Source organism: Solanum verrucosum, unplaced genomic scaffold, assembly GCF_900185275.1.
Source record: "Solanum verrucosum unplaced genomic scaffold, falcon-dt-bn FXZP01000062.1, whole genome shotgun sequence".
NCBI classification, from domain to species: Eukaryota; Viridiplantae; Streptophyta; class Magnoliopsida; order Solanales; family Solanaceae; genus Solanum; species Solanum verrucosum.
This window is the reverse complement of record NW_026020477.1, coordinates 8,860,698-8,887,951: the sequence shown is the minus strand read 5'-3', so window position 1 is coordinate 8,887,951 and position 27,254 is coordinate 8,860,698. Positions and strand designations below refer to the sequence as shown.

Below are 27,254 nucleotides of genomic sequence, written 5' to 3'. Positions count from 1 at the left end.
ATTGTTATGGTTTCATTTTCTAGAGTCAAACTGTAAGAAGTTTGACTAATATATTATGGTGTTTCTTCATCAAATTAATATGCAGGATCTCCCTACTCGTATGTAGGAGGAGCTACTGCCTTCCTTCTAATCAGTTCGAAGAGAAAAGGAAACGAAACAATAAAGGTTCACTTTCATTGGTGCTTCCCCTTCTGCCTTTCCACTTTCCATGAGTCAAAAAATGTAACGATAGCTAATAGAAAAAAATTGCAATTTATAGTACTTTCGTATAGTTTTTGAATATCTAATTTTTTTTGTTTAAAATGTCAAATTAATGTAATCTAATTTAACTTTTAAAATTAGTCAAATTGACTTTCGAAAAGCGCAACATGACAATTAAAAGTGAACGGCTGAAGTAATAAATACAATATCTTGAAAAATGTAATAGGGAAATGATTATAATTAATAATAAGGATAATTAGGAACTAAGTGTAAAATTGTCCATTAATTTTCATAAAGTGGATAAATATTGTTGAATATTCCAAAATAGTATAGTGGACAACTATTGTTGGACGAAGGGAATAGATTACATTGTACTCCCTCTATTCCATATTAACTGATAATTTGAGATTTTTTCCGTTGTTCAAAATCATTAAATTGTTCAAAGTTCAAGACATGATTGAATATTTTTCACCCTTTCCTTTAAAGAATATTGATATTTAGATAAAGTACACTGTTTGCAAAGTTATATTAGTGATTTCAAAAAGGACAAAAGTGGAAAATATGATTTAAATTATGTCCTTAGATATTTTTCTTAATAAGTGTGCATTGCCTCACAAATTTAATTAATATGAAATAGAGAAAATATTTAACAACTCGATTTCACCGGTGGAAGAGATCGTGGGGAGTTTATCAGAGAAGAATTTGATGAAGTTCAATACTCAACCTTCACGATCAGTCGACCACAACTAATTGGCAGCCCCATGCTCAATCTTAATCGAGAAAAGTTCACCAAATCAGTAAATCTGATAGTAAAAAAACGTGTATTTAGTTAGATATATCTAACTTGATTTGTGATAAAAAAATGTAATTATTTCAGATTGTAATTTTTTTTTTAATAAGAATGGTAAGAATGTTTGTGTAATTAGATAGTTTGTCCATTAATCTAATGAAATATTTTATATTTATCTATGTTGCGCAGCTAGCTACTATTTGAAATAACTCGTTAAAGGTTCACATTTTACTCTGACGAATTTCACACATTTTTTGTTTGATACGCAATATAGATCACTACCAATTGAAATACATACTTGTAATTAGACTTAGACTTACAAAATTAGTTCGTTTCATATGATTGGTGGTGATTTGATCTTGGAACTTCAAGATGAGTTTTGAACTTCTCAATCACTAAAAAAAGGGTAGGTTCCAAACTTTTGTTTTAATACCTATAATTGTTGTTCCCTTTTTAGTATGTGTAAACCATACTGATCAATAACATGATTATTTACTACTTGAATAGGGTTCAAAATGAGCAAATTAACATGAACAAAATATGACTATATAGAGACACCAAAATAAAATATAAGAAAAAGATTCAACTTTATAAAAACAAAAAATAAATACACTGGATTTTTTTTATTAGTATTACTATTCATATTGTAAAAGACAAATTATGTATCTCAATAGCACACTATCATATTTACTTGATCTAAAAATAAAAATAAAATTAATACAAATGAGAAAAGCTATGTAAAAAAATTGAGCAAAGATGACTCTTGCAACTAGAAACTCAAGAACATTTTTTGTTTGAAACGTTACTTTTTTGACAAAAAATTAACAGAGGAATGTAACTTGTAACTTCTAAGATAGTTCAAGAATGTTATTTATTCATTATTATAATATAAGAATGTAGATTAAGACTTTAAGTTTGAATTATAGTTAAAAGGGATGTTTTTGACCGTTATAGAAAATACTTTCTTGTTTGATTTTATGATCCACTTTTTTTTTAGTTCGTTTAAACAAGAATGATACATTTTTATATGTAGTATTATTAATTTAACTTTAAAATATTTCTTTTATTCTTAATGAAATGATTTATAGTCCCACAAATATCTATGACTTATTTTAGATCGCAAATTTAAAAAATATTTCATTTTTCTCAAACTCTATATCAAATCAAATTATACTCCCCCTATCTCTAATTACTTGTCCAATTTTCTTTTTTATTTATCCATTTTGATAAATCAAGAAAGGACAATTTTTTTTTACATATTATACCCTCAATTAATTAATTTTGAAAAATGTAGAACTTCTTGAAAATCTTAAATTTTTAATTTATTCACTTCATAATTAATAGGAATAAAATGATAAACTCGCTAAGTTAATCATTATTTTCTTAATAAATGTATTAATTAAAAAATGAACAAGTAACTAGAGACATTGAAAATATCATATAAATTAAAACAGAAAAAAAACCACATTTCTCGATATTTGGGACAATTATTTGCTTGATTGGATCAAAAAAAGTGAAAAAGTAATTTGATTCCATGAACTTTAGTGGACATGTTACAAGAAAGTGCATATAAAGTGTTGTGTGGATCCCCATTACACGTCTCCCTTTCACACGCATCAAACATCCTTCTTACGTAGTGAGCAAGTTTTTTTAAAAAAATATTTGATTCGATATTTTATATTTATAAAAAAGTTTGATTAAATTTGAATATACATAAAATATTTTTTAACAAAAATGATTTTGTCTGCGCAATAAGCAAATCGTGCGCACTACGCTCCAAGTGTGCACATGACATTTCTAGACCTTCACATAGACTTAATTTGTTTGGTTAAGTAAATTGCACTTTTAGCACTTGAATTATGATTAAAGTCTAATTTTGGCTTTACAAAATTATAACATACTTCTTTTGTTTCAAAAAGGATAAAGATGGAAGGGTTTCAAAATAGAAAATTAAATATTCAAATTTTTAGTCTTAATTCAATTATTGATTTCTTAGTTTAAAAAATAAAACTTGAATTATAAGAAACTAAATAAAATATGATAATATTGTTCTTGAGAAGATCATAATTACATACGTTATTTTCTTAAGTCATTACATTTTTTCAGTTCTCACAAAGATCTCATCAAACTTGCAAGAGAAATCAATGAATTTAGATATTGAATAGAAAGATTGGACATGATTAAGGAAATCAAAAGTAAGAAACAAAATGTAAAGTTGTCAATTTGTATAATTATAATTTACATATAATAAAATGAAAGAATTCTAAGTGCAAACACATATCATGCATCATTATCATTCATAGGATAAGACTATGTCACCTAAATCAAGAAAAAAAAGGAAGACATCCCTTATTCATGTTCGCTAGCCCGAGCTTCACATTAGATTTTCTTCGAGATGACAAGAATTCTTTAGTAAAATCATGGCTTTAAACCCACTCGGAACAAGAGATTCTTCAACTACTATTATAGCTCAACTTGAGGAATCGAGACCAATCTAAACAACTATCATAACCTTTTTTACGTAAACGTATAATAGTAGGACCATAACCTTTAATGAACCTAAAATATAGGGACTAAAAACATAAAAACCTCTTCAATATATAGTCCAAACTTAACCAACCAACCAACCAAAAACAGATAACATAAATTCTTTCTTCTCATTTTTTCTTTCTTCCTCTCCCCACATAAAATATTTTTCAGAATTTTTTTCAATCAAAAAAAGTAAAAAAAATGGCTTGTGGTGATGATGGTAAATTGAGTCTTGATTCAATAAGAGATAGTTTAATTAGACAAGAAGATACCATCATTTTCAACCTTATTGAAAGAATCAAATTCCCAATAAATCCAACTTTATACAAACAACAATTACCTCCTTCAAATATTTCAGGATCCTTTTTTCAATACTTGTTTCAAGAAACAGAAGCTCTTCAATCTAAGGTAACAATTTCTCTTCTTGTGTTTGTACATATGATTTAATGGATTGTCGATGTATTCCGCCTCTGTTTTTGATCAAATGTTGAATGGTAGTTTGTTTTTTCAGAAGCGTAATCAGAATTTTAACTTTATGAATTTAAAATTTTTAAAATGATATATTTAAGTGTTAATAATTAGGTTTTAATTTGATACGTATATAGATTTAATGAATTTTCTCAACACAAACATATAATTTAAATAAAAGTTATTAGATTCGGTCGGACGTTGTTGGAGTTCTTGGAAATGTTAATGGTGTCTGTCTTTATCTTTGTACTCTTTTGGTAGGTTTTCCTTATTTTTCGGAACTTATTAGATTCCTTTGTTTACTTGCTTGCTATTTTAGTTTTGGTTGACCATGATTTATTTATCTTTTTTCTATTTTTTCATTCTATATTTGTTCCTCCTTTCTTAAATCTGACACTTAAATTAAATTATGACGTGCATCTAAATCACATATTCATTTATTGATTTTTTTTTAATTTCTTCATTTACTTAATATCAGGATAGTGGTACTTTCCTCACAATTTTCTAAAATGATCTCTTAAATTAGGAAAATATCAAATTGATTTTTAGATATTTACTCGATTACTAATTATTATCTCAAAAAATCAAAATTTTTTTTTACTCCATTTCTTTGAAAAAAGGAGAGAAAGAAAGCGTCTATCTCAGATAATAACTATTGATTAAGAGATTATTTTAGAAATCAACTAAACTATTAGGATCCTACTTTCAACGATTGTTGCACGTTTCTTTAATAAGTTTGAAAAGGAAATATTTATCATCAAAGATTATGATAAAATAATAAATATTTAATTAAAAATTTTGGATTTGGATATGGAGAGCTTTATCCCAAAGAAAAATTAAATTCCTTTAATTTAATTGATTTTATTATATAACAGGTTGGTAGATACTTATCCCCAGAGGAAAATCCTTTCTTTCCAGATAATTTGTCTGACTCAATCATACCACTTACCAAATGCACACCAGTAAGTATCTATTTATTAGATTATTAATGTAATTTTCTTAAAAATAAGTAAATTATGTTGTGTTTTTAATTAGGATTTTAAAATTATCATAATTAACACTAATTAATTTGACTAATATTATATAGGTTTTGCATCCCGCAGCAGAATCAGTAAATGTAAATGAGAAGATATTGGATATTTATATAAATCAAATGCTTCCACTATTTTGTACTGAGGCTGATGATGATGCAAATTTTGCAACTACTGCTGCTTGTGACATTCAATTATTGCAGGTAAATACTTATTTGCATTCGATATTTTTATCATATCAAGCAATTTAATTTTATAAAAGTGAATATACATATTACTCAATCGTACGAGAGACCACGTGCCTCACATTCACTCATTAGTTTATTGTAAATACAAAATATGAATATTTTTATTTTATTTTATGATTCTTCATTCAATGTTTACTATTTATTTTAAAGCTGAACTAATTTGAATTTGTGTCTTAAAATCTCAATTTCAAAATAAAAAATATAAAAAACCCACACTTAACACAATATAAAATTTGATCCAGCTAGGCAAACATAAAGAATAAAGTTCTCTGCATTCTCCAATTAAGCTATATGTTTTTTTATCTCTGATTTTTTTTAGCAACTTGCAGCTTATTCTAAAATAAAAAAGATGCGACTTCAACACATGTTAGAATGAGCAACTCATTATTTTTAGGGAAAAAAGTCTGAAATATATTTAAACTTTGACTGAAATTGTTGTAATAATACTGAACTTTGGAAAGGACCTTTTACCCCCCACACTATTTAATAGTGTATTTTAAAGGTATATATGTGCCCACGTAGACATCATAAATATAACATCATCATAAATAGTAGTGCGTTCACGTGGACACATATACACTTTTAAAATACACTATTAAATAATACAGGGGTAAAAGATCCTCCATAAAGTTTGATATCGTAACAGTAATTTCGGTTAAAATTAAAGTATTTTTCAGACCCTTTGCCCTTGTTTTTATCATTTCTAATTAAAGCCTATTCGACATTATAAATAACATGACCTGACACTTCATGTTATACCTTTTAATATTTTTTTTACAATTATTTCAAAAATAAATAATTTAACTTTACTAGTTGAAGTCCAGTGAACTAGGAAAATGAAAATAAAATAAAATAAAATTTAAAGTTGGATAAACATTGAATTTTTTTCTTCAATATTTATAAGCTGATGTGATTTTTTTATTGATTTTTTCTTTTGTTGTTGAAGGCACTATCTAGAAGGATTCACTATGGAAAGTTTGTTGCTGAAGTTAAATTCAGAGATAGCACTGATGAATATAAACCCTTTATTCTTGCTCAGGTATCTCATTACTTACGATTAACTAGTGTACTCATTCGCAGTTCGCACAGTAATATTAATTATCTTTAATGTATCGTTATTGTTGTAGGATAGGGATGCTTTAATGAAGTTATTAACATTTGAAGCGGTTGAAGAGATGGTAAAGAAGAGAGTAGCGAAGAAAGCTAAAGTGTTTGGTCAAGAAGTGACCTTAAACGATAGCGTTGAAGAAATGAAGGGAAAAATTGATCCATTATTAGTTTCGCGTTTATATGATGAATGGGTAATGCCTTTGACTAAACTTGTCGAAGTTGAATACCTTCTACGTCGTCTTGATTAATTGGATTGTTATTGTTATTGTAATGATTTTCATCACAATTACTATTGTTTGTTATTGTTATCGATGACATATTGTTATTGTAATGATTTTCATCACAATTACTATTATTTGTTATTGTTATCAATGACATTTATGTAGAGGAAAATGATGATTCATGTTAAACCATTTTAAAAAGAGAGATATACACTTTTTTTTTTTTGTCAAAATAGATTAATTAATAAGAAAGTGTATAACATATAAATTAAGATAAACGAAATTTGAAGTCGCAAAGCCACATGAAGTTTGTGAATTGCCAAAAAGTTGAGCTACTTGTCATTACTTTACTTATGGATATGACTTATTTAGCTTATGCCTAGTTAAAATTATTATTTTAATTTTGAATGTTTTTAAAAATATAATACACCCTCTAATACTGAAAATAATTTTCTTCGTCCATTTTGACAAATTAGAAGAATTTATTTTTTTATCCTTATTATTAAATAAATAATCATTTTTTAAATCAATTACACGAAATATGTAAAAAGGAACCGTGTGAGTTGTTGACATAAATTGATGGACTTATTTTCAGAAGGAAAAAGATCTCATGTTAATGAAAATGAGACACTAAACTTAAAATGTGATTTACGAAACTTGTTTATCCATTATATATGAACGATTCATTTTTTGGATCATTCTTCTCCCTTCCCCTCTCCCACGTTTCAATTGTGCATACATACCATTTCATTAGAAAAATCATTTCGTCATTTTTAAAAAGAATATTTGTCAAAGATTTATCAATTAAATATGAGAAAATCGAAAAATATTATTTTCTTCCGTACCAAATATATACCTGTAATACTCCATTTTGATCATTTTCTCCCAATTTACTTTATTATCCTAATTACATCTTTGGTCCCTAAAGTAAGGATTATTATGGTTATAGACATCAACTATAATTTTCACTATTTTCAATCCCTAAAGTTTCCATTAGAACCTTAAAGACTAGATGAGATAGGTAGAAGAACTCCATTAGAGGTTTAGCAATTAGCAACCATGGAGATTCAGCAATTTCCACCATTTACTATCACACCTCGCCATTTCCACCCAATTCCAAACTCTACCCACCACCCAGTTCTTGTTTCCCCATTGAAACAGCAAAGAAATTTGCTAAAACTAAGCCCTCTTTTTTGTTCTTCTTCTCATAGCCATCCTGTTATGCAAGACCCAATTTTGCAACAAGGGAATGAACCTTTTGGGAAAAGTAGAGATACCCATTACAAGAATTCAAGAAAAAAGAGGGTTTTTTTCTTGGATGTTAATCCTATTTGTTACAAAGGAAGCATTCCTTCTTTGCAATCTTTTGCTCATTGGATTTCCCTTTTCTTCTCTCAAGTTAGCCTCACTGATCCTGTTATTGCTGTAAGCTTCCTCTCTGTGTATTACTCTGTTTGTTGAGCTAAGAAATGAGAAAGAAAAGAATTGAAGTGTTAGGGGTGGTATACTCTATAAATATAATCTTACTTGTTGATTCACCTTATTGTACTTAAAGTATTTGTACATGTTTAATAGTAATTTTTTTCAATACAAATACAAAGTCCAAGAAAAAGCTACTGAGTTCGTCTGAATGAAAACCGGATACTCTAGCTAGGACCTTGCTTGGAAGGTGTAGATGTTATATGAAAGCATCATGAACTACATATTGTTTGAACTGGGTGATTGTTTTACAGGTTATTGATGGAGAAAGAGGTAATGAGTATCGACGACAGTTGTTACCTTCCTATAAAGCAAGTAGGAGGAAATACTGGCATCAGTTGCAAGGTGCAGTAAAATCTCCAAGGAGTACGATTGAAAGGTCACATAGGCTCATCTTGGATGTCCTTCAGAACTGCAATGTTCCTGTGAGTGAACAATTTCTTCATCAATACTTGTAGTTTTGGTTTATTGATGCATCCTTGGAATCTGGTTACTTTAGTAGTCTGAAGTTGACGGTTATCTTTACTAACAATTTGAGAAAGGCTTTCTATTTTTTTTGTGCATCGACGGTGTAATTTACTGATATTAACTACAATGTTATTTCTAACTAGAGATACTAAGAAGCATGAACCATGATATAGATTTAATTTTTCCTTCTTGTCAGAAAGAAATTTGTTTCCGAAATGTGAGTTGCTTATGGTGAAATGTGTCGAGCAACAATACTGGAGATTCATATATAGCAAAAGTTGAATGGAGAAAGAACAAATCTTGGACCAAATAAATAAATCCATGAACGTTGAATGGAACAAATAATACCAGCTAGTTTTCTCTCAAGAGAACAGTTTCTGAGGCCTATTAATGTCATTTCAGCTTTAAGTTTGGGTGGGAACATATACAGAACTTATTATCAACGAGAAATAATAAATTACAATCGGTGGCCTACAAATCCAGTACTCCCCTTATGATATTTTTTATCTTAGTATTTTCCTGCTACCTTGTGCATCTCCTGCCTCTGGTTTGACAATGATTGTTGTATTTATAATCTATGTTGCTCAGACTCTTTAGAAATGTTGCTGGGTTCATGTCGGATCTTCCAAAAACAGTGCATTTTGGAGGATCCGGCACAGGTGTGACATCAGTTTTGGAGAGTCCGAGCAACATACGTTATAATTGCAGACTTGTTTATATTTTTGGGCTGGACATTCTTGCTCAGAATATTATTTTTTGCACTACACAGTATTGTTTGGAAGCTTTCTTCTATGTGTTGGTCATATATTTTTTTGCGTTACACAATCTTGTTAGCATGGTGAGAAGGGCTTTTGACTAAGTGTAGTATGCAGGTAGTTAAGATTGAATCACATGAAGCAGATGATGTTATAGCCACACTTGTAGAACAGGTTATACAAAGGGGGCACCGAGTTGTCGTTGCCTCTCCTGACAAAGACTTCAAACAGCTGATATCTGATGATGTTCAAATTGTCATGCCAGTACCAGAGTTCAATAGATGGTCCTTTTACACCCTAAAACACTATGTGGCACAGTACAATTGTGATCCAAGGTCTGATTTGAGCCTGAGTAAGTATGTCACACTCCTTTTAGGTGTAGTTTTATCCTAAGTTACTAGTTCATGTACTTGTTGAAGCTAATAATATCTTATTCATAGCTGCAAATTAAAAGTCATTATTCTACTTCCTTGTTAGGCAGGATTTGGGTGAGATTTAGAGGACTGTAGTTTAAGAGATCCCCGTTTATATTAAAAGGTCAATTATGGTGTAGTGAAATGAAGTGGTCCTGAATAGAGCAGACCAAATATAGAGGATTCATATAACCAACCCCTGATAGTTTGTGACCGACGTTTAGCTGATTGGGATATGAAAATTGAGAGAGGCAAAAGTAGGGAGTGGTTCTTTCCAGGAAGAGAGGTAAAATTGAAGGTCAGTGTGGGAATTTAATCTTGGGTAAGATATCTTTTTTTCTTCTAATTTTTACTACATCTACTAAATATTTTTTTATACCAAATATTTTTGAGAAGATCTTCCATTGATATGAACATACGTTCAATACATCTATAACTCATTATTCTTCTTTTTTATCGTACCGGATGCGGTCAACCAGTTTTGGGTACTTTGACCAAAATTGACTGTGAAATTCAGGACAAATACAATGATTTCTGTAATCAAAACAAAAGCTAACGTGAAATTGAAAAAAATAAAGTACCTTGTATACATAAATTTCTATGTCAACTTTTCCTTATACCACCTTCTGTAAATCTCCTCTTGATCAATATTCTCTCCTCAGTATACCTTTTAAATTTACCACATAATGTCTCATAATTTAGACATGCAACTCTATTTTTTGATAGTTGAATTATTTTTAGCCGAATCCCCGCACCCCTATCTGTACCCCCGAATCTTAAAATGTAGATCATGAAGGATCTGACCTCTAAATCCGCACCTGTATCGGACATCCGCACCCAAGTCCGAGCTGCTTAGGTAGCATTATGAAGAAAGTGCAGGCGGCACTTGGTAAAAGGAAGAACAAAAGCCTCTTTTGTTTCCATATAGCTTCGTGTGTTTCATGCTATCCTGTTCTTCTTATAAGGTTTTAGCATTTTCCCATGTGTGCACTTCTGGGCTCTAGCCAATATGGGCTAGCTACTGTAGGGGATGGGTGGATTTTGGATGCTTCAGTGTCGATGCTGTTAGAATCATCTAATCATCAGTTTTGTTCTCGAGTGTCTGCTGTTATTATGTTGGCTGCTAAATTTTGTGGTTTTCTGGAGAAGGGTGCATACTGGGTGATGAGGTTGATGGTGTTCCTGGAATCCAGCATGTTGTTCCTGGTTTTGGTCGAAAGACTGCTTTGAAGCTTTTGAAAAAGCACGGCACACTGGAGAATTTACTTAATGCTGCTTCAGTAAGATCAGTAGGGAGGCAGTATGCACAAGATGCCCTTATCAAGTATGCTGATTATCTGCGCAGAAATTATGAAGTTCTCTCTCTGAAGAGGTAACATTTTCATTTTTCTTTCTTTTCTGTAACAGCAAGAGAGTTATTTAGTATCCAAGCCCTTTCATAGCTTCCTAATTCTAACTATTGTTAATGGAATGACACTAAAAGGGATGTCAGTATCCATATTGAGGAGCAATGGCTTAATGAGAGGGATGCGCGTAATGACTCACTTGTTTTATCCAACTTCCTCACTTCGCTGAAAGACAGTAGGAATCTTAATTCGCAAAATAGATCTCATTCCATTGGTTGAAATTGCCTGAAGAAAGCATTTTGTGAGTTTCTTCTTTACTTCCTTATTTGTTCCATTTTTAATTCTTCAGCTTTGACGGAGTGACAAATGAAGTATCTTCTGGATAACAAAGACGGTAAAATGTCAAAAGGTGTAGCTAAAGGTCTTTTAGCTTGTCCACCATTTTACGGTGAATATTTATCTAGCCTATCTTACCAAAAGAAGACATTACTTTAGCCCATATTTCAATATATCACAGATCAATCCAGAGTAAATTTGCTTTGGGTTGAAACGACAATATTAGCAACAAAAGATTCCGCTCCCAACTTTTTTTTTTTGAAGTGGGTAGTGTTTTTGATGTTAAAATCAGAGCACTAAGGAGGTGCTGTAGCTACATACAAAAAGATTACAGGTGAATATTGAAAAAAGTTCACAGGATGTGTCGAGCATCATTCTAATCTTACATAAAAAAACTATCAACATAATTCAATCTTGTTTCCAGCTTTAGGTATGTTTTTCTACAAGTTTAGTACTTATGTTATAATTTCGTTTAGATTCTGAACAATGTCGGAACGCTTGTATGATGTTGAGTGAATTACAATAAATTAACTAGAACGGCCTGATTACAGTTACCACATTGAAAAGATTATTTTGTCATGAAGAAGAAAACAATGGAAAAACATGGATACCCTGAAAAGGAACAGAAAATGAAATGAATTTCATGTTATTGAAATCCTCAAGTGCTTGGTGTTCTGTTCTATGCAGTACGTAAGTTATAATGTAAGCTCTACAACCTGAAGAACGATGATCTTGATGCTTCAGCAGAAGTATCAAACTAAACCAATAGACGATTACCGAATTTTGCCAGAAGATTTGACCAGATGAACCGGACTGAATTGGAATATCGGAATTCACAGTGAGTATAGACTAATACTCTCTATTTCATGTCTATCTGTTACATTAAACACTAATTCATTTTGCTTCATGTATCAGATAGAAGCATACAGTAGAGAACTTAGCTATCAATCCTCTTGGACGAATCACTAAAGAAGAGACTTCTGAGGTGTAAAATGTACAGTAAGTTTGAGTTTCTTTTAGTAGTGCCTCTAGAATAGATTCGTGGTACTATTGTGTGCTCCACAAACAACACGTGAGGTCGGCTGTAGCTTGAAAACTAATAGGTAGCTGTGTCCAGGTATCTTCAGTGCTCATCTGTTGTGATGAAAGAACATTGCAAAGACCCAACTTGTATCCATATTTTAATTCAATATAAATCCTATTTGGACCCTCAATTCGTTTCCATTCCCCCCTGTTTTCACCTAATCTAAGTCGAATATACGAAGACCACAGTAAACATTTGACTTTTTGATTACCTTTCTCCTCACTCTTTCTTCTTGAACTTCATTATCTTGTATGGATTTCTCCAGACATTATTTTTTTATTTTCATTTTTATTGATTTTTGCTGCCATACTTGTTTTAGTCAGATTTTTCATTGATTTGGGGAGAATCATCAGAAATTCTCATTAATTTCCTCAAGTTTGGTAAGAAACCTGAGGTTTTCTATTGGCAGGGACGGATGCACATTGAGTAAAGCTTGAGACAGCTTTAGTGGAAAGTTTTATTATTTGATAGACATATAAAAGAGAAATGACATTGTTCAAATGCATCAAAGAAAAAGAAGAAACAAATTACATTGTGCAAGCCAACCAGGATGTCGTCAACGCCCTTCTCCAAAGCAATACAAGTTCTTCTAGATGTTTCATAGCCATCTCGCGTCACTGCTTTCATGGTGCCTCAATTACCATTATTTGCCATATTGTTCTTCACACCTGTCCAAAACTGGTCCAAACCAAATGGATCAGCCTCAAATTCCACAGGTCTATCTCTAGGACCAGTCCTCTCAGAAGTTCCAGCAAATGCATTGTCAGGCTTAGAGTGAGTGATCTTCTCCTGTTGCTGCTCTCCGTACGTATCAGAATCAACATCTTTTTTTGGTCTGTACAGAGTAGACTGAGCAGTAAATAGGGCTTTGTCATATAGGTTGTAGGCATCATCATCTGCAAATCCAGAATCCATCCCTTTATCCTGGTTGAACAATCTCTGGTCATACATCATGGTCTCTCCACAACATCTTGATGTAGAAGCCATTCCAAGAGCCACCTTTTCGCTGATATCACGGTCTCCATCTCTGGTATTGATCTTTCTCCTCTTCATTGCTGCACCCTCTTTTGCCTCCATCAATCTCCTCTCCTGAGGTCGCTCCTTGCTTATCTTCTCTCTCCGTAATCGACCCTCATAATCATCCACATCATTCTTAAGACCTGCAGCTATCTCTGCTCTTGCCTTGCGTGCCAACTCCTGAAGTTCCATCTCTTTCTTTTCCTTCTCTTTGAGAATAATCTCTCTGTGAACCTTTGACCGCATTGCAATTGCTTCCGTAGCTTTCTCAGTTGCAACATACAGAGCCTCAGCAAGTTTTGGGAAATTATCATTGATCTTAACCTCATCAAATCCTCCGCTCCCATCAGCAGCAAGACGCTTATCAAGTGGGATTGTGTAACCTTTAGGGTTCTTCCAGTTCGATATACAAGGTGGAATCTTCCAATCCTGTTGATCCTTCACTGTAAGAGGACGAGGAGGAGAATGCATAACGGGCACTGGCGGTGAACCAGATGCCCTAGGTACCTTCTTGTGCTTGAACTTGGGTGGCTCCATAGGGTCCACTGCCTTCTCAACCATCTTAATAAGCCTTGAACCCTGCTGCTTACAAGACTTGTACTTAATGAACTTAGGTGGCTCCATAGAGTCCCAAGATTGTTGTGTACCAATCTTCTGTAGAAGGATAGCCTTGGTCTCCCGAGTAGTCTCCTCGATTAGTTTCTTCTTCTCTTGTACCACATCGAATTTCAAGTCTTTGTCATGATCCTTAACAAACTTGGGAACAAGATCGTTGTAGTGACAATATACAATTTTCTTAGCGTTTTCGGCTTGTCTGACAATCACATCGTACCTGACTTGACCATGTTCGTCCACAGTAACAGGCAAAGTGTTTCCTCCAACTTTCATGCTAGTCATGACGATGGAGAAAAAGAAGAATGATATTATGAATGATTGAGAATAGGTTATGTTGGGGTATATATATAAGGAGTTTACGAGTAGAATCCTAAAAGGAAAGGAAAGTATCCTAATTCCTAATCCTACAAAGAAAAGGAAAAGGAAAAAATCTCTTCCTATTCAAACAAGCGAAATTTTCGCAAATAGTCACTATAATAAATTTAATTATGTTCCATAACTATAGTTTGCATATTTACGGGATATAGTTGAAGAAGTGTAAACAGTTATACAAATTATATTATACAATTTTTGAATTATAGTAAAGTTATACAAATTTCAAATTATACAAAACAAAAAAGCTAAGCAGTGTAATTATAGCTAAAAATAGGTCGTGAATTGTAATTAAGGCAAACTATAACTATGTTAAGTAATGTCTAGTATATGTTTACTTATACACGTAATTTTCCCCTAAAAAACAATTATATTACTAGAATTCTAATGAAAAATTCGTAACATTTTTCATAAGTGTAGATATGTCAATATGGGCTGGCCCGCCTCACTCGAAAAGTCCATACAAATTTTTAAATTTGACGAGTCAGGCAGGGTTGATCCACTTTTTTTTTGTGGGCCAGAAAATAGGCAGCCCAGCCCACCAATATGTGGGGTGCGGGCTGTGCTGGGTTAGCCCACTTATTTTAAAAGTATATATATTTTTTATAATATTTAAAATTAAATTATAATTTAAAAATATTAACATAAATATCAATAAGATATCTTCATTTCATATACAGTTAATATGCAATATCAATTAGTTAAAAAATAAAAAATAACTAAATAACTAAATTTAAGAACTACCGTATAGTATTTAAATGTACACAAAAAATAATTTAATTGATAAATCATGCCACCAGTTTCAAGTAGCTATAAGTGTTTGAATATTTTTATGATGGATGCAATATCTATATTTGGTGAGAATACGTCACCAATACTGAATGATGATTCTGATGATATAGTAGTGATAAGAATACTGGTCGTTTGGTAGAGTGTATAAGAAAAATACCAAGAATATAGTGTATTAGTAATGCTTGCATTAGTAACGCTTGTATTAGTTATGATAAGATTTTTTTATACAATGTTTGGTTTGGTGTACTAAAAATATTTGCATTACATAGTTTTTTTAGAAAAAATATTTGTTTACAAAAATACCCTCAACAAATATAATGGAAAGGATGTAAAAAAAGTTTTTGAGGGCAATTGTGTCTTTAATAATGTTAATGCATGCATTAGAACCCATTGCATTACTAATGCATAGAAATAGATGGTATTAGTAATACACTCTTCAATACACAATAGAGTGTATTACTAATACAAGCAGTGGTTATGCATAGGTTAGAAAAGTGTACCAAACAAGGTACTAATAATACATCAAGCTAATGCAAGCATTATTTTCTCCAATACACTCTACCAAACGACAATTATTATATCATGTTTGATGGTTCTAAATTTTAATATTTCAAACTTTAAATTGCCTTTGAATTTTGACTTTTGTTATTTTTAATACTCTATTTTTTTATTAGCCCAAGGGCCGGCCCAACCCATATTGCTCAAGCTTCACGTGCCAGGTCAGGCTAAAACACCCTTTTTCTTAAATGAGCTCCAAAAATCATAGCCAGCCTTATTTAAAATACAAGTTAGGTCAGGTCAACCCATCGAGCCTAGACCATATTAACGACTCCAATTAAGCGTATACTTAAATTATTTTAAATTTTAATTATTCTTCTTTACTTAGTTATTTCATAGTTTTCACCCATTATAAAATTATTTTTTAAAATCAATTTTTGTTCACATGAAATTTTTTAATAACAAAGAAGGGCCTAAAATGCCCCTCAACCATTTGAATTGATACAAAACTATTCTATATCCATCTTTCAGCCCTCAAATACCTTTGACGTCAATATTTTGACTCAAAATAACCATTATTTCTAACAGTCCACACTCATAAGGTGGATGGAAGGTAAATTTATACCAAATCGCATAGTTTAATAGCATTTTAGACCCTTCTCTATTAAAATAATTTGAAATTACTTAATATATGGACTCATGTGATTGACCTAATTTTGGGTTCTATAATAAATTTAAAATGAAAAAAAAGACAAATCATCTACTATCTACAACCCCCCCCCCCCCCCCACGTCCTCTCTCCTCCACTTTTTTTTCTTCTCGAATCTTATTCAATATTTTAAATTATAATTTTTTTTTCAACTAATGACAATTAAACAAGGGAGAAAAAAAAAGGAGAAATAACGACTACATTCCTTTATAAATAATTAGTTCAATAGAAGATGATTTAATTTAACAACTATGTACGTATACTACAATTTTTCGTTTGTATGTATCCAAAATTCAAATAACTTTTTTTTCTATCCCCACCCACCATGAAAATAATACAAATTAAAAGAATATGATCATGTAGTTCATTTCAAGTTTTAATCCTTGATATCTAATTAATAATAAGATTTTAAAAAAAAGAAAAAAAAGAGAGGAAATGAATAAGATAATTGGATAATTGATAGAGAATTTTATATAAATAAAATATAATAATCTTTTTAGATTGATGATCTGATGGGGTGAGTATGAATTTTAATTAGATCCCTAATCATGAATTGAGTTGTAATAAATTGAGGGTTAATTTAAAATATGCAATAGGAAGACGAAATTTATATTTTGTAAAATATTATTATCAAGCGTATCAGGTCCAAATATGAATCATATGTAGTTTTTATTATATATTATTATAGAAGAGTTTAAATTTGGACCAATCAAATTAGGCAACATAATAAATAAATATTTAATAATTTTACTATAGGAGAGTTGTTAAAAATAAGGGCAAATATGAGCTAAAAATTTATATTGAGGGTATTTTTGAGCTAAAAGGCTAACGTCAAGGATATTTAGAAATCGAAAAATGGATGAATGGTAGTTTTGTATCAATTCAAATAGTTGAAGGACATTTTAGGCCCTTCTTCGTTTTAATAATGATTTTTTTGTTCACATGTGTTAGAGTATAAAACAATTAGCTAGTGTGGATGTCCAGTACTCTAGAAATAAATTCTTAGAGGAAAAAATCTAAAATAATCCCTTATCTTTGGATTAAAACTCAAAAGTCATCGTTATATTTTCACACGGAGCATTAATAATTCCTCATGTTTGCAATATTGATGCACTTTTGGTCCTCCCCCAAAATTTTACCAATTTTTTAACATCATTTATGTACACAATTAATAATTCCTCATGTTTGCAATATTGTAGGTTTTGTTTTCTCTCCTTAATTTTTATTATTGCAGTAGAAATATTAATATATTATTCCAATCTGTAAGTATATTCAGAAACTATATAAAAAAATATACTATAACTCTAGTTAACAATTCAAAAAATTTAGAAAGCCTTTAAAAATATATGATCAAAGAGAATATTTTTTTTTGATTTTCGAGACCGTAACTACGACAAAAAAAGTATATACTTTCATCATCATGTTTAAAATAACAAAGATCCTTTAATAATTTTTTTAAAATACCGGAATGGAAGAACATTTTAAAAAATCTAAGATATTTGTAACTTTCGTAACATTAAAAAAAATGGAGCTTATGCAAAGTAATCATGTGAGTATCATAGACATACATTCCTTTTTCACTATTAACCGATGACATAAATGAAGACGTAACTGCACCTTTCGGTGATATTAAGGAGATAATTTCCGATATTCAACCTTGAGGGAGAAATCGGAAATAGTCCATAGGAAAAATCAACAAATTAAAGTTGTTGAATTTATGTAATGTTTATATAGAAATAAAATAAAGACTACAAGTTTTTGAAACTTCTTTGATGGACAGCCAAAACCAATTAGTCAACCAAACTTCAGAAAAGTTTCTCAAATACCAAAAATCCAAACCTTTTCTTAACAACTTAGAAATACAAAATGTCGCCAGGTGTATGACGAATTGTTCAAAATAGTACATTTTTGGAGGATCTGATATGAGTCCTGCAACATAGTCCAAAAGAGAGAGAGAGGGAGAGACTTGTGTCTCCGCGTAGTAAAAGGAATTCTTCTTCTTCATTCTGCTCGAAACTCTATTCCTTCAACAAAGAGGTTGTCTATCCCAAAGTGACACCTGATCTCCATTAATCGCGCTTCAACATCTCCGTTCTCCCCTGCATCATTGAAAAACTTCCCCATTTCTATCTCCATCCATCTATCAACTCTTCTTTGAGCATTAGGCCAACTAATTCTCCCGACTCTTCGTGGTTCCTCAGTCTCACGATTAACAAATCTAACAACTGAATTACTAATTACAAGACCAGAATATGAACTTGGAGCTAATTTGTACAGTAGATACACGGCGTATGTTGTTCTCTTTGACAACATTTGACTAGCAATCTTTCCATGGATATTTAGTGAGCAAGAACCCTGGATATTAGCCACTTCTGAAAATCTGCAAAGAAAAAAAAATAATTTTTCTCAATATATTCATTTGAATTACTAGGAATGCATGTATTATTAATGATGAAATGATTGATAAAAACTTAGATAATATTGTGTCAACAGTTATTATTGATTTTCATGAATTTTCTCATCTTCTGCTTTTGCTACCAATAATGAAAGATCATGTTGCTTGGATTCTTTTAATGACGTGTTTGAACCAGTAAAACAACCTTATATCAGTGGTTGATACATGGTAACATTCATTAATGACTTCTCAAGGAATGGATTTACAGAATACTTCTTAAAGAATTCTGATGTATTTAAAAAGTTTAAAGAGTTCCAACATATTGTGGAAAATGATATTAGAAAGAGAATCAATGTAAGAACAATGGGGGAGAGTACATATCACATGGGTTCAATAACTACCTTAAGAGAGGATGATAATGCGACATTTGACTTGCCCAAGTATGCGACAACAAAATGGAGTAACTGAAAGAAAAAATAGACAATTGGCTGAGATATGTAGAAGTATGTGTATGAATGTATCAATAAAATTTTGGGCAGAATGGACAACCGTTGTCCACAACACAAACAGGCTGCAATAGGCAAGATTGGGATTCATCTCACCATTCGATAAACTCAAGAAGATGATACCTATTGTAAGTCACTTTCGAGTATTTATATGTGTGAGCTATGTGTTTGATAGTAATTGGAAGGAGAGAACCGAAGAAATAGAACAAACCAAGTAAATTTACTGGCAATAGTTTGTTCAAGACTCTTAAACACAATTATACCAATAAAGTTGTTCGTAAGGCTGGCAACGGAACCGGGAGGTACCGGTACTGGTTCCGGATAGTACCGGTTCCCTCCGGTATTGTGCCAGTCCGGGAGGGGTAACGGGACGGAAATCGGGATTTACCGGTCCATCCCGGTCCGGTTAGTCCCGGTTCCGGTCCGGTTCGGAACATTTTATTTTATTTTAAATCTGAAATTTCAAAATTTATAGCCGTTGGGCAACGGGTTTTGGGCCCCACCACGGCTCTTTCACCCCCATAACTCCTATTTACACCTCCCTACCCCCCAAACTTTTTTTAATACCCCAACCTTCTTAAAACTACATTTTCATCCTTTTTTTTTAAACTATAAATACCCCTAATCTTTCATTCTTTTCACTCACAAAAATATCTTCTAATCTCTCTACTCTCTACTCTCTAAATTCTCTTATTCTCGTTAAAATTACGAATTTGGTCTTTGGAAATTGGAGCTTCAAAATTCAACTTTCAATTTTTGGCTTCCGCCTTCTAGTCATACAACGTCTACTTTTTGGTACATTCGTTCCAACTCACTTTTCATTTAGTTATTTATTTGTTTGCATTTAATTATTTATTTTGTGAGTAATTAATCTCTAGTCTCTACTTATTTAGTTGTTTATTTGTTTAAAACTTTGCTAATCATTTTCGTATTATATATAATTTACTCACTTTTTATATTTGAATATGGATTTCGGAAAAAACATTATTGAAAAGGGTAAAACAACCATAGTTAATTCGTTCACTAATTTATCTAGCTCAAAATCCAAGAAAAATAAAAAAACCGGTAGTACTTCTCAATCTAAAACTAAAAAAACTTCTCAATTAAGAATAAATACGGATGATTATTCGCATGTTGATGAAACTGTTTTTAATATTGATAGTAATAGTGGATTAGATCCTTATCATGAACATTTACAAAGAAGATTTGGTAATTTTGAAGAGGAATTACATGAAGATGATGAACATGATGATGTTAATGCTTATGTTGATAGTTTTGATAATATTGTTGATGAATATGATGATGATGAAACTGAGCCACCGTTGGCTACTAGTCCCACTCCCAATCCCTCTTCCCCGGCTCCCGCTCTCTTTCGTTGTCCTGCTCCTGTTCCCCCCGTGCATCCTAGGACTAAGGTAGAACGCGCTAAAAAATCAGTTGTGTGGCAATTTATGACTCAGAATGAAGATAAAACACAAGGTATTTGTAATAAATGTAAACATAGAATGAATCATAAAACTGTAGGAAAACAGGGTGGGACGGGACATTTGAGTAATCATTTAATGTCATGTTGTAAAAATGAATTTTTGCATGCTAAAGCTGCAGCCGAAGCTAAAAAAAATGGTACCACCCTTCCTGAAAATGTAGGAGTAGAGGGCTCTAATATGGTCCAAACACAATTAAATCCTTCTAATGTTTTTGGTTCTAGTATACAACGATCATATAGTAGAGAAAAATATCTTGAAGAATTAGCTAAAATGATTGTTGTTATGGGTTTGCCATTTAGTTTTGCTGAAAATCCCGGTTTTATTCATTATATTCAAATTGTGTATAATCCACATTTTAAAGGTTTTACTAGAAATATAATTAAAAAGGCTATCTTTGATTATCAAGCTCAACATTTTCAATATCTTCGTTGTTTATTTTATTATAACAATTGTAAAATAGCTATTACTTCTGATATGGGCCGTAGTGTAAATGGTAATGATTATTTCACTATTACTGTGCATTGGATTGATGAAAATTGGACTTTGCAAAAAAAGAATTTTAGGTTATAAATGTTGTGAAATGCATAAAACCGGTAGTTATATAGCTCATACAATTATAGATGTTTTACAAAACTATGGAATTTGTGATAAAATAAGTAGTGTCACATTAGATAATGCTTCTAATAATAGAACTGCTGTTGAAATACTAAAACCGTCTCTTTGCCCTATTTATATTGATGGTTTTCATATTAGGTGTGCTGCACACATATATAATTTGATTGTTAGAGATGGTATAGAAATGTATGATGATGGTTGCACAAAAGTTGAAACTGCATGTCATTTTATTTTTAAATGTCAAGTTAAGTCTAGACGTAGAGATTTTGAAAATCGTTGTCGTGAATTTAATCTTCCACCTAGAAAAATTCCAAAATCAGTGTGTACTAGATGTAATTCTTTATTTGAAATGCTTGAAGTTGCTTATGAATATAGAAAACCTTTACAAATGGTTTGGAATGTTCATAATTCAAATATGACATATAGACTTGATGATAATGATTGGAATGACATAAAAGAACTTATAGAATTCTTAAAAGTTTTTTATTTAACTACAAAAAAATATCTGCACTTTATTATCCAACTATTTGCTCTGTTTTACCTAATATTTGTGCTATTTCTAGTAAATTTTATAAATTAAAAAATAAACCAAGATTTGAAGAATCTGTTAAGAAAATGATTGAAAAATTTAAAAAATATTTTATTCCTATTCCTCAAATTTATTTAACTGCTTGTTTGTTAAACCCACATTACAAAGATGAAGGTGCATCACGAATGGTTGATAAAATATATTTTAATTTGGGTATTGATAGTGAAGATGATGAAACACCTAGTTGTCAAGATGTTAAAGATAGTATAAAAATTGAAGCTAGAAAATTGTACGACTTGTATAATTCTAATATAAAGAATGTAGTACATAACGAAGAGCCTCAAAGTTCTAGGAGTAGATATAATAATGAAGATGATTTTGATGATATGATAGATTGTATTATTGAACTTTCTCATAATGATAGAAATGATTTTGATGCATATATTAATCAAAATATAGAACCTACTAATATTGATCTTCTAGAATGGTGGAGCAATCGCGGCCAAGGATTTCCAAAACTACAACCGGTTGCTCGAGATGTGTTAGCTATTCAAGCATCTTCAGTAGCTTCGGAAGGCGCTTTTAGTGCAACAACATTTCAAATTGGAGAGCATAGATATTCATTAGCAGCAGATAGCTTGGAGATATCCGTACTATTTAGAGATTGGATTAATGGCGAGAGAAGGAGTTATGGTCGTCCACCTTTACCGACCAAATTTGAAAATGACGTTGATGAAATAATGCAAGATTTTAGTGATGACGACATTGATGCAATGGAAAAACTAGCTAATCAACCAATTCCAGAGCATGTTACTGGAGAAATGTTAAATGATTTAAAAAAAGATTTTCTTGGTAGCATGAACTATTAAATTTAAATGTCTATTAGTATGAGTCTAATAATTCGAGGTCTAATTCAAACAGAACCCTTCCTAGAAGGTGGCTGTGTAGATTAGATTTTTTAATACTCTACTAATATTTTGTAACTCAACTTGTACTATTTAATTAATACTAATAAAAGTATAGGCTATTCGCCTTAATTTTTTTTATTTATTGTCGTCAAAAGTTCAAATTTAACTTTTAAAGTGTGAAATTTAAACTTTTATAGTTTTAAAGTTTTAAATTTTCAAACTTTTAAAGTGTGAAATTTAAACTTTTATAGTTTTAAAGTTTGAATTTAAATTTTCAAACTTTTAAAGTGTGAAATTTAAACTTTTATAGTTTTAAAGTTTTAAATTTTCAAACTTTTAAAGTGTGAAATTTAAACTTTTATAGTTTTAAAGTTTGAATTTAAATTTTCAAACTTTTAAAGTGTGAAATTTAAACTTTTATAGTTTTAAAGTTTGAATTTAAATTTTCAAACTTTTAAAATTTAAAGTGTGAAATTTAAACTTTTATAGTTTTATAGTTTTAAAGTTTGAAATTTAAATTTAAATTTTCAAACTTTTAAAGTGTGAAATTTTAAACTTTTTATAGTTTTAAAGTTTGAACTTTGAATTTAAATTTTCAAACTTTTAAAGAGTGAAATTTAAACTTTTATAGTTTTAAAGTTTGAACTTTGAATTTAAATTTTCATACTTTTAAAGGGTGAAATTTAAACTTTTATAGTTTTAAAGTTTGAATTTAAATTTTCAAACTTTTATAGTTTTATAGTTTTAAAGTTTGAATTTAAATTTTCAAAGTTTTAAATTGTGAAATTTAAACTTTTATACTTTTAAAAGTTTGAAAGTTTGTATTTAAAACTTTAAAAGTATAAAATTTTAAGTGTAATGTTCCTAACTTTTTAATTTTAATAAAAAATTATAATTTATAACAGTTGGACCCGATTTCCGGTCCGGTCCGGGACGGGTACACGGATTTTTTTCCGGAATTACCGGTTCCGGCTAGTGGTGCCCGGTTCTGTTCCGGTTCCGGTCCGTCCCGGTCCGGTAGTCCCGGTTCCGGTCCGTCCCGGTTCGGTAGTCCCGGTTCCGGTCCCTTTGCCAGCCATAGTTGTCCGTATGGAGAGGACAAGACTTCAGAATACAGTAGTTTTAATTCTTAAGTACATATCCCAAATAACTAATCCTAATTACATATTTATACAGAACGCAATAGGATAAGACTGACACCATAAACTACAACTAGGAATAATAACTGCTAGACCAATTGCTGTAGCAAATCAAGGGAACAGTTGCTAAACAACTGATGTAGCAGTTGTGTTTGTCCAGAACTCTTCAAATCTTTATCCTTTTGTCGATTTGATTAAAAGACTGTTTGTTGCATCTTTAGACGAACAAAGAAAAGGATGAAGGTGTTGAGACTCAACCACTCATCGAACATATAGTATTTGATGAAGCATCACCATGACATTTCAAAGAAGTTTCCTACCAGACTCAATAGTACTTGAGCAAAAGCTGCAAGAATAGCTCAAAGAAAAAGAACAGGGAAACAAAATAAAAATTAACCAACAGGCAACTGGAAAATCTCAATCACTTGCACCAGAAGTATCTACTGTAAGTCACTTTGAAACTCCCGACGCATTACAATAAGAAGTCCAAGAAGCACCACGACCACAATAAGGAGGTCTTTATGACTGAAATGTCCAAACACCAAGTATATGGATGCATAATAGGTATTTGCCCTGAGTTTCTTACTATAAATAGGTTTTTCTTTTCCTAAAAAGAAAACATAAAGTCTCCATATTTGGTTAGTCCTTTTCTTGTATGAAAATGTTTAGGATCTATAAATAGAGGCTCATTCCTTCTAATTTAATCAACATTCACAATGTAGTCATAGGGGCTTTGAGAGTTTTGTTTACGAGGGAATTTGTGGGACACAAGTTATTACTCGTGTGAACCTCTTTATATTCCGAGTGAATTGGGTGAGGTTGTTTCTCTCTATATTTTGTACTCTCATTTTTATGAATTACTCATCTCTTTTGTGGATGTAGGAATGTTAGATCTTTGTGTCTTTTAGTATATTTCTCATTTGTCTTCTTATTCATGGTCTTTCGAGGTTTGCTTTGTTAGCTTTCGCATGACACCTAATTATTTCGGTCCTAACAATCTTTATGACTGAAATATCCAAACACCAAGTATATGGATGCGGAATTTGCAAAGGTGAGTACCACCTTTAAAGAAGATTCAAAGAGTAATGAGTGGAGTAGTTTAAGTGAGGAAGAGGTTCATAATAAGCCTGGACATCAAAATGATTGCGAAATCTCGTGGATCGCTCAAAATGAATGCAAAGAATAAATTAAGTTGGTGCTGAAGGGGAGTATTAAAATGTCATCACCAACTCAATTAATATCTATGTTATTTAAAAGAAGAATGTAGAAGATTCAAGTACTTATGAAGAATTGAAGGAAGAACGCAAAAATGAGAGCTCTACAGTACAAAGTCTAAAAGCATTCTAGAAATAAGTGGAAGGTGTATTTCTAGAACATTCTTTGAATAGATTCTTCAACCAACACCTATAAATAGAGGTGGTCATTTGAGTGGTATGTCTACTCATGTAAGGAGTGTGTGCTTGTAGACACATGATCTGAGATTTTAAGTTTTATGGGGTTATGAACTATTATTTTTGCTTTCTTGGTTTGAGATACATTATTTATACTTATTAACTGAATTTGTTAATATAAATGCAGAATTTGAGCCGAAGTTGTTGGATTCCACCAAAGCTCTAACTCTATTATGGCTTTAAAGTGAGCTCAAGTTATCTTTGACATTATTGTCATTCAAAAAAAAAACTCTAGACTTTATAAGTGATTTATGTTGCTCTTGTTTCCAAATTTAGCATTATATTTAATTTTCTTGTTTGGTTTACATGTATTTGTTGGGTTCAATTGAACCCGTAACTCTATTGTGGTTTCGTCCCCAAAGTTGTAATAACATAGTTGAATTGCCTTGAAATTGGTTTGAACATAATAATAGTTAAAAAAAAACTCTAGACTTTATTAGCGATTTATGTTTTTCTTACTTCTAAAGTTAGATTTGATGATTTAATATACTATTAATTTGTTTAGTTTACATGTATCTGTATGTCGAACCCATAACTCTATTATGGCTCCACCCGTGGAAGTTGTGATAAGGTAGTTGAAGTGCGTTCACTTTGGCTCAGACATTATGGTCATTAGAGAAAATCCCTAGACTTTATAAGTGATTTATGTTGCCTTTATTTCCGAAGTTTGCATCATATATATTAGCTTGTTAAATTTACATGTATGTACTTGATGTTGATTCATCGTTTCCCTAAAAAGGACGGCTTGATTGGCTCAAATATGTTATTGGTTTTATTAATTTGTTAGATTCCCTTGTTGGAATTCAGAACATTTTGCCGCAAGGAAATAGCTATAATAGTCGATTTGATATAAACACTGATATTTACAATTAAATATATATTTTTTTGGTCATAATGGGTTTATCGCTAAAGTATAAAAATTGTAAGCACTAAACATTATATATACATTCAATTTATACTTTTTTTTAGAGTCCTTGTCTTGGCTGGCCAGTTTCAAGCTCGAATAAAGGAGGGTTCAGGTATGAATCCTCGTAATACAAAGATTATTGGGATGTGTGATCTTGGGCGTATTTGCATGCTTAAGAACCAAAATTTCGTCCAAGTTCAGAATTATTTGTTACTAATTAATAGTAGTGTCGAGTCATATGAATTCATTTAGACTAACCAACATGATTAGTTGTGTAAGTGAGGTTAAATGAAGAAACGAGCGCTGAAACCGACATCGGAAAGCACGAGAGGATCCAAGTAAAAGAGCGCCAAGAAAGGAGAACGAAAAATGAAGAACAAGGCTTATCTGTATCCCCTCCGCGTCGTGGAGAGGGATTTTATTATTTGTTCGCGAATTAGAATTGGAGACAAAACAATTTGTATTGTGCACGCATCGCGGAGAAGAGATGATTGCCAAGAACTGGATTTGAGAAATCACTCTGCATCGAGGACCTCACTGCCAGATTTGGCCGAAGTCAACAAAATATAAATAGACTTAGATTTTTATTTTATTTTTATTCTTTTTCTGGGTTTTAAAGAACGACGACTTTGGGAGCTTTTCCATCTGTTCTTAGGGTTCATTCCTAAGCTCTTTTATGTTCGATCTCTTTATGTTATTTAAACATTGCATAATTGAGATTCTTGATATGATTAGCTAATTTCCCTAGTTTTAGGGCTGTGGCTACTGGATGATTGTACTTTATTGAAGTTTTATGGATTGAAGTGAATCAATCTTGTGTTCTTGTTTTCATATT

General features: G+C 31.3%; 4 protein-coding genes across 4 annotated transcripts; 2 read left to right on the top strand and 2 right to left on the bottom strand.

The window, feature by feature from the left end:
• The first annotated feature begins 3,649 nt into the window (after positions 1 to 3,649).
• On the top strand, positions 3,650 to 6,665 carry LOC125809322 (chorismate mutase 2). The gene is made up of 5 exons (XM_049488981.1): positions 3,650 to 3,928; positions 4,864 to 4,950; positions 5,076 to 5,222; positions 6,214 to 6,306; positions 6,395 to 6,665. The coding sequence occupies exons 1-5, from the start codon at positions 3,722 to 3,724 to the stop codon at positions 6,623 to 6,625; spliced, it is 765 nt and encodes a 254-aa protein (XP_049344938.1). The 5' UTR covers positions 3,650 to 3,721; the 3' UTR covers positions 6,626 to 6,665.
• A 951-nt stretch (positions 6,666 to 7,616) lies between these two features.
• Positions 7,617 to 11,385, top strand: LOC125809315 (uncharacterized). Its single transcript, XM_049488975.1, has 5 exons — positions 7,617 to 8,023; positions 8,332 to 8,502; positions 9,418 to 9,652; positions 10,863 to 11,085; positions 11,197 to 11,385. The coding sequence occupies exons 1-5, from the start codon at positions 7,658 to 7,660 to the stop codon at positions 11,336 to 11,338; spliced, it is 1,137 nt and encodes a 378-aa protein (XP_049344932.1). The 5' UTR covers positions 7,617 to 7,657; the 3' UTR covers positions 11,339 to 11,385.
• A 1,573-nt stretch (positions 11,386 to 12,958) lies between these two features.
• LOC125809314 (SNW/SKI-interacting protein A-like) lies at positions 12,959 to 14,422 on the bottom strand. Its single transcript, XM_049488974.1, has one exon. The coding sequence runs from the start codon at positions 14,391 to 14,393 to the stop codon at positions 13,113 to 13,115; it is 1,281 nt and encodes a 426-aa protein (XP_049344931.1). The 5' UTR covers positions 14,394 to 14,422; the 3' UTR covers positions 12,959 to 13,112.
• Positions 14,423 to 18,483: 4,061 nt separating this feature from the next.
• LOC125809460 (F-box protein PP2-B10-like) lies at positions 18,484 to 24,001 on the bottom strand. The gene is made up of 2 exons (XM_049489091.1): positions 23,886 to 24,001; positions 18,484 to 18,862 (listed from the first exon to the last, which is right to left on the bottom strand). Exons 1-2 carry the CDS (start codon positions 23,999 to 24,001, stop codon positions 18,484 to 18,486), a joined length of 495 nt encoding a protein of 164 aa, XP_049345048.1.
• Between the last annotated feature and the right edge of the window lie 3,253 nt (positions 24,002 to 27,254).

Excerpts from the sequence above, each read along its gene's own strand:
- LOC125809322 (XM_049488981.1), top strand. The coding sequence starts at position 3,722 with ATGGCTTGTGGTGATGATGGTAAATTGAGTCTTGATTCAATAAGAGAT. Across the intron at positions 3,929-4,863 it reads CAGAAGCTCTTCAATCTAAG|GTTGGTAGATACTTATCCCC; the intron begins GTAACAATTTCT and ends ATTATATAACAG. Across the intron at positions 4,951-5,075 it reads CACTTACCAAATGCACACCA|GTTTTGCATCCCGCAGCAGA; the intron begins GTAAGTATCTAT and ends AATATTATATAG.
- LOC125809315 (XM_049488975.1), top strand. The coding sequence starts at position 7,658 with ATGGAGATTCAGCAATTTCCACCATTTACTATCACACCTCGCCATTTC. Across the intron at positions 8,024-8,331 it reads TCACTGATCCTGTTATTGCT|GTTATTGATGGAGAAAGAGG; the intron begins GTAAGCTTCCTC and ends ATTGTTTTACAG. Across the intron at positions 11,086-11,196 it reads GAAGTTCTCTCTCTGAAGAG|GGATGTCAGTATCCATATTG; the intron begins GTAACATTTTCA and ends TGACACTAAAAG.
- LOC125809314 (XM_049488974.1), bottom strand. The coding sequence starts at position 14,393 with ATGACTAGCATGAAAGTTGGAGGAAACACTTTGCCTGTTACTGTGGAC.
- LOC125809460 (XM_049489091.1), bottom strand. The coding sequence starts at position 24,001 with ATGGCTGGCAAAGGGACCGGAACCGGGACTACCGAACCGGGACGGACC. Across the intron at positions 18,863-23,885 it reads GGCACCACTAGCCGGAACCG|ATTTTCAGAAGTGGCTAATA; the intron begins GTAATTCCGGAA and ends TTTTCTTTGCAG.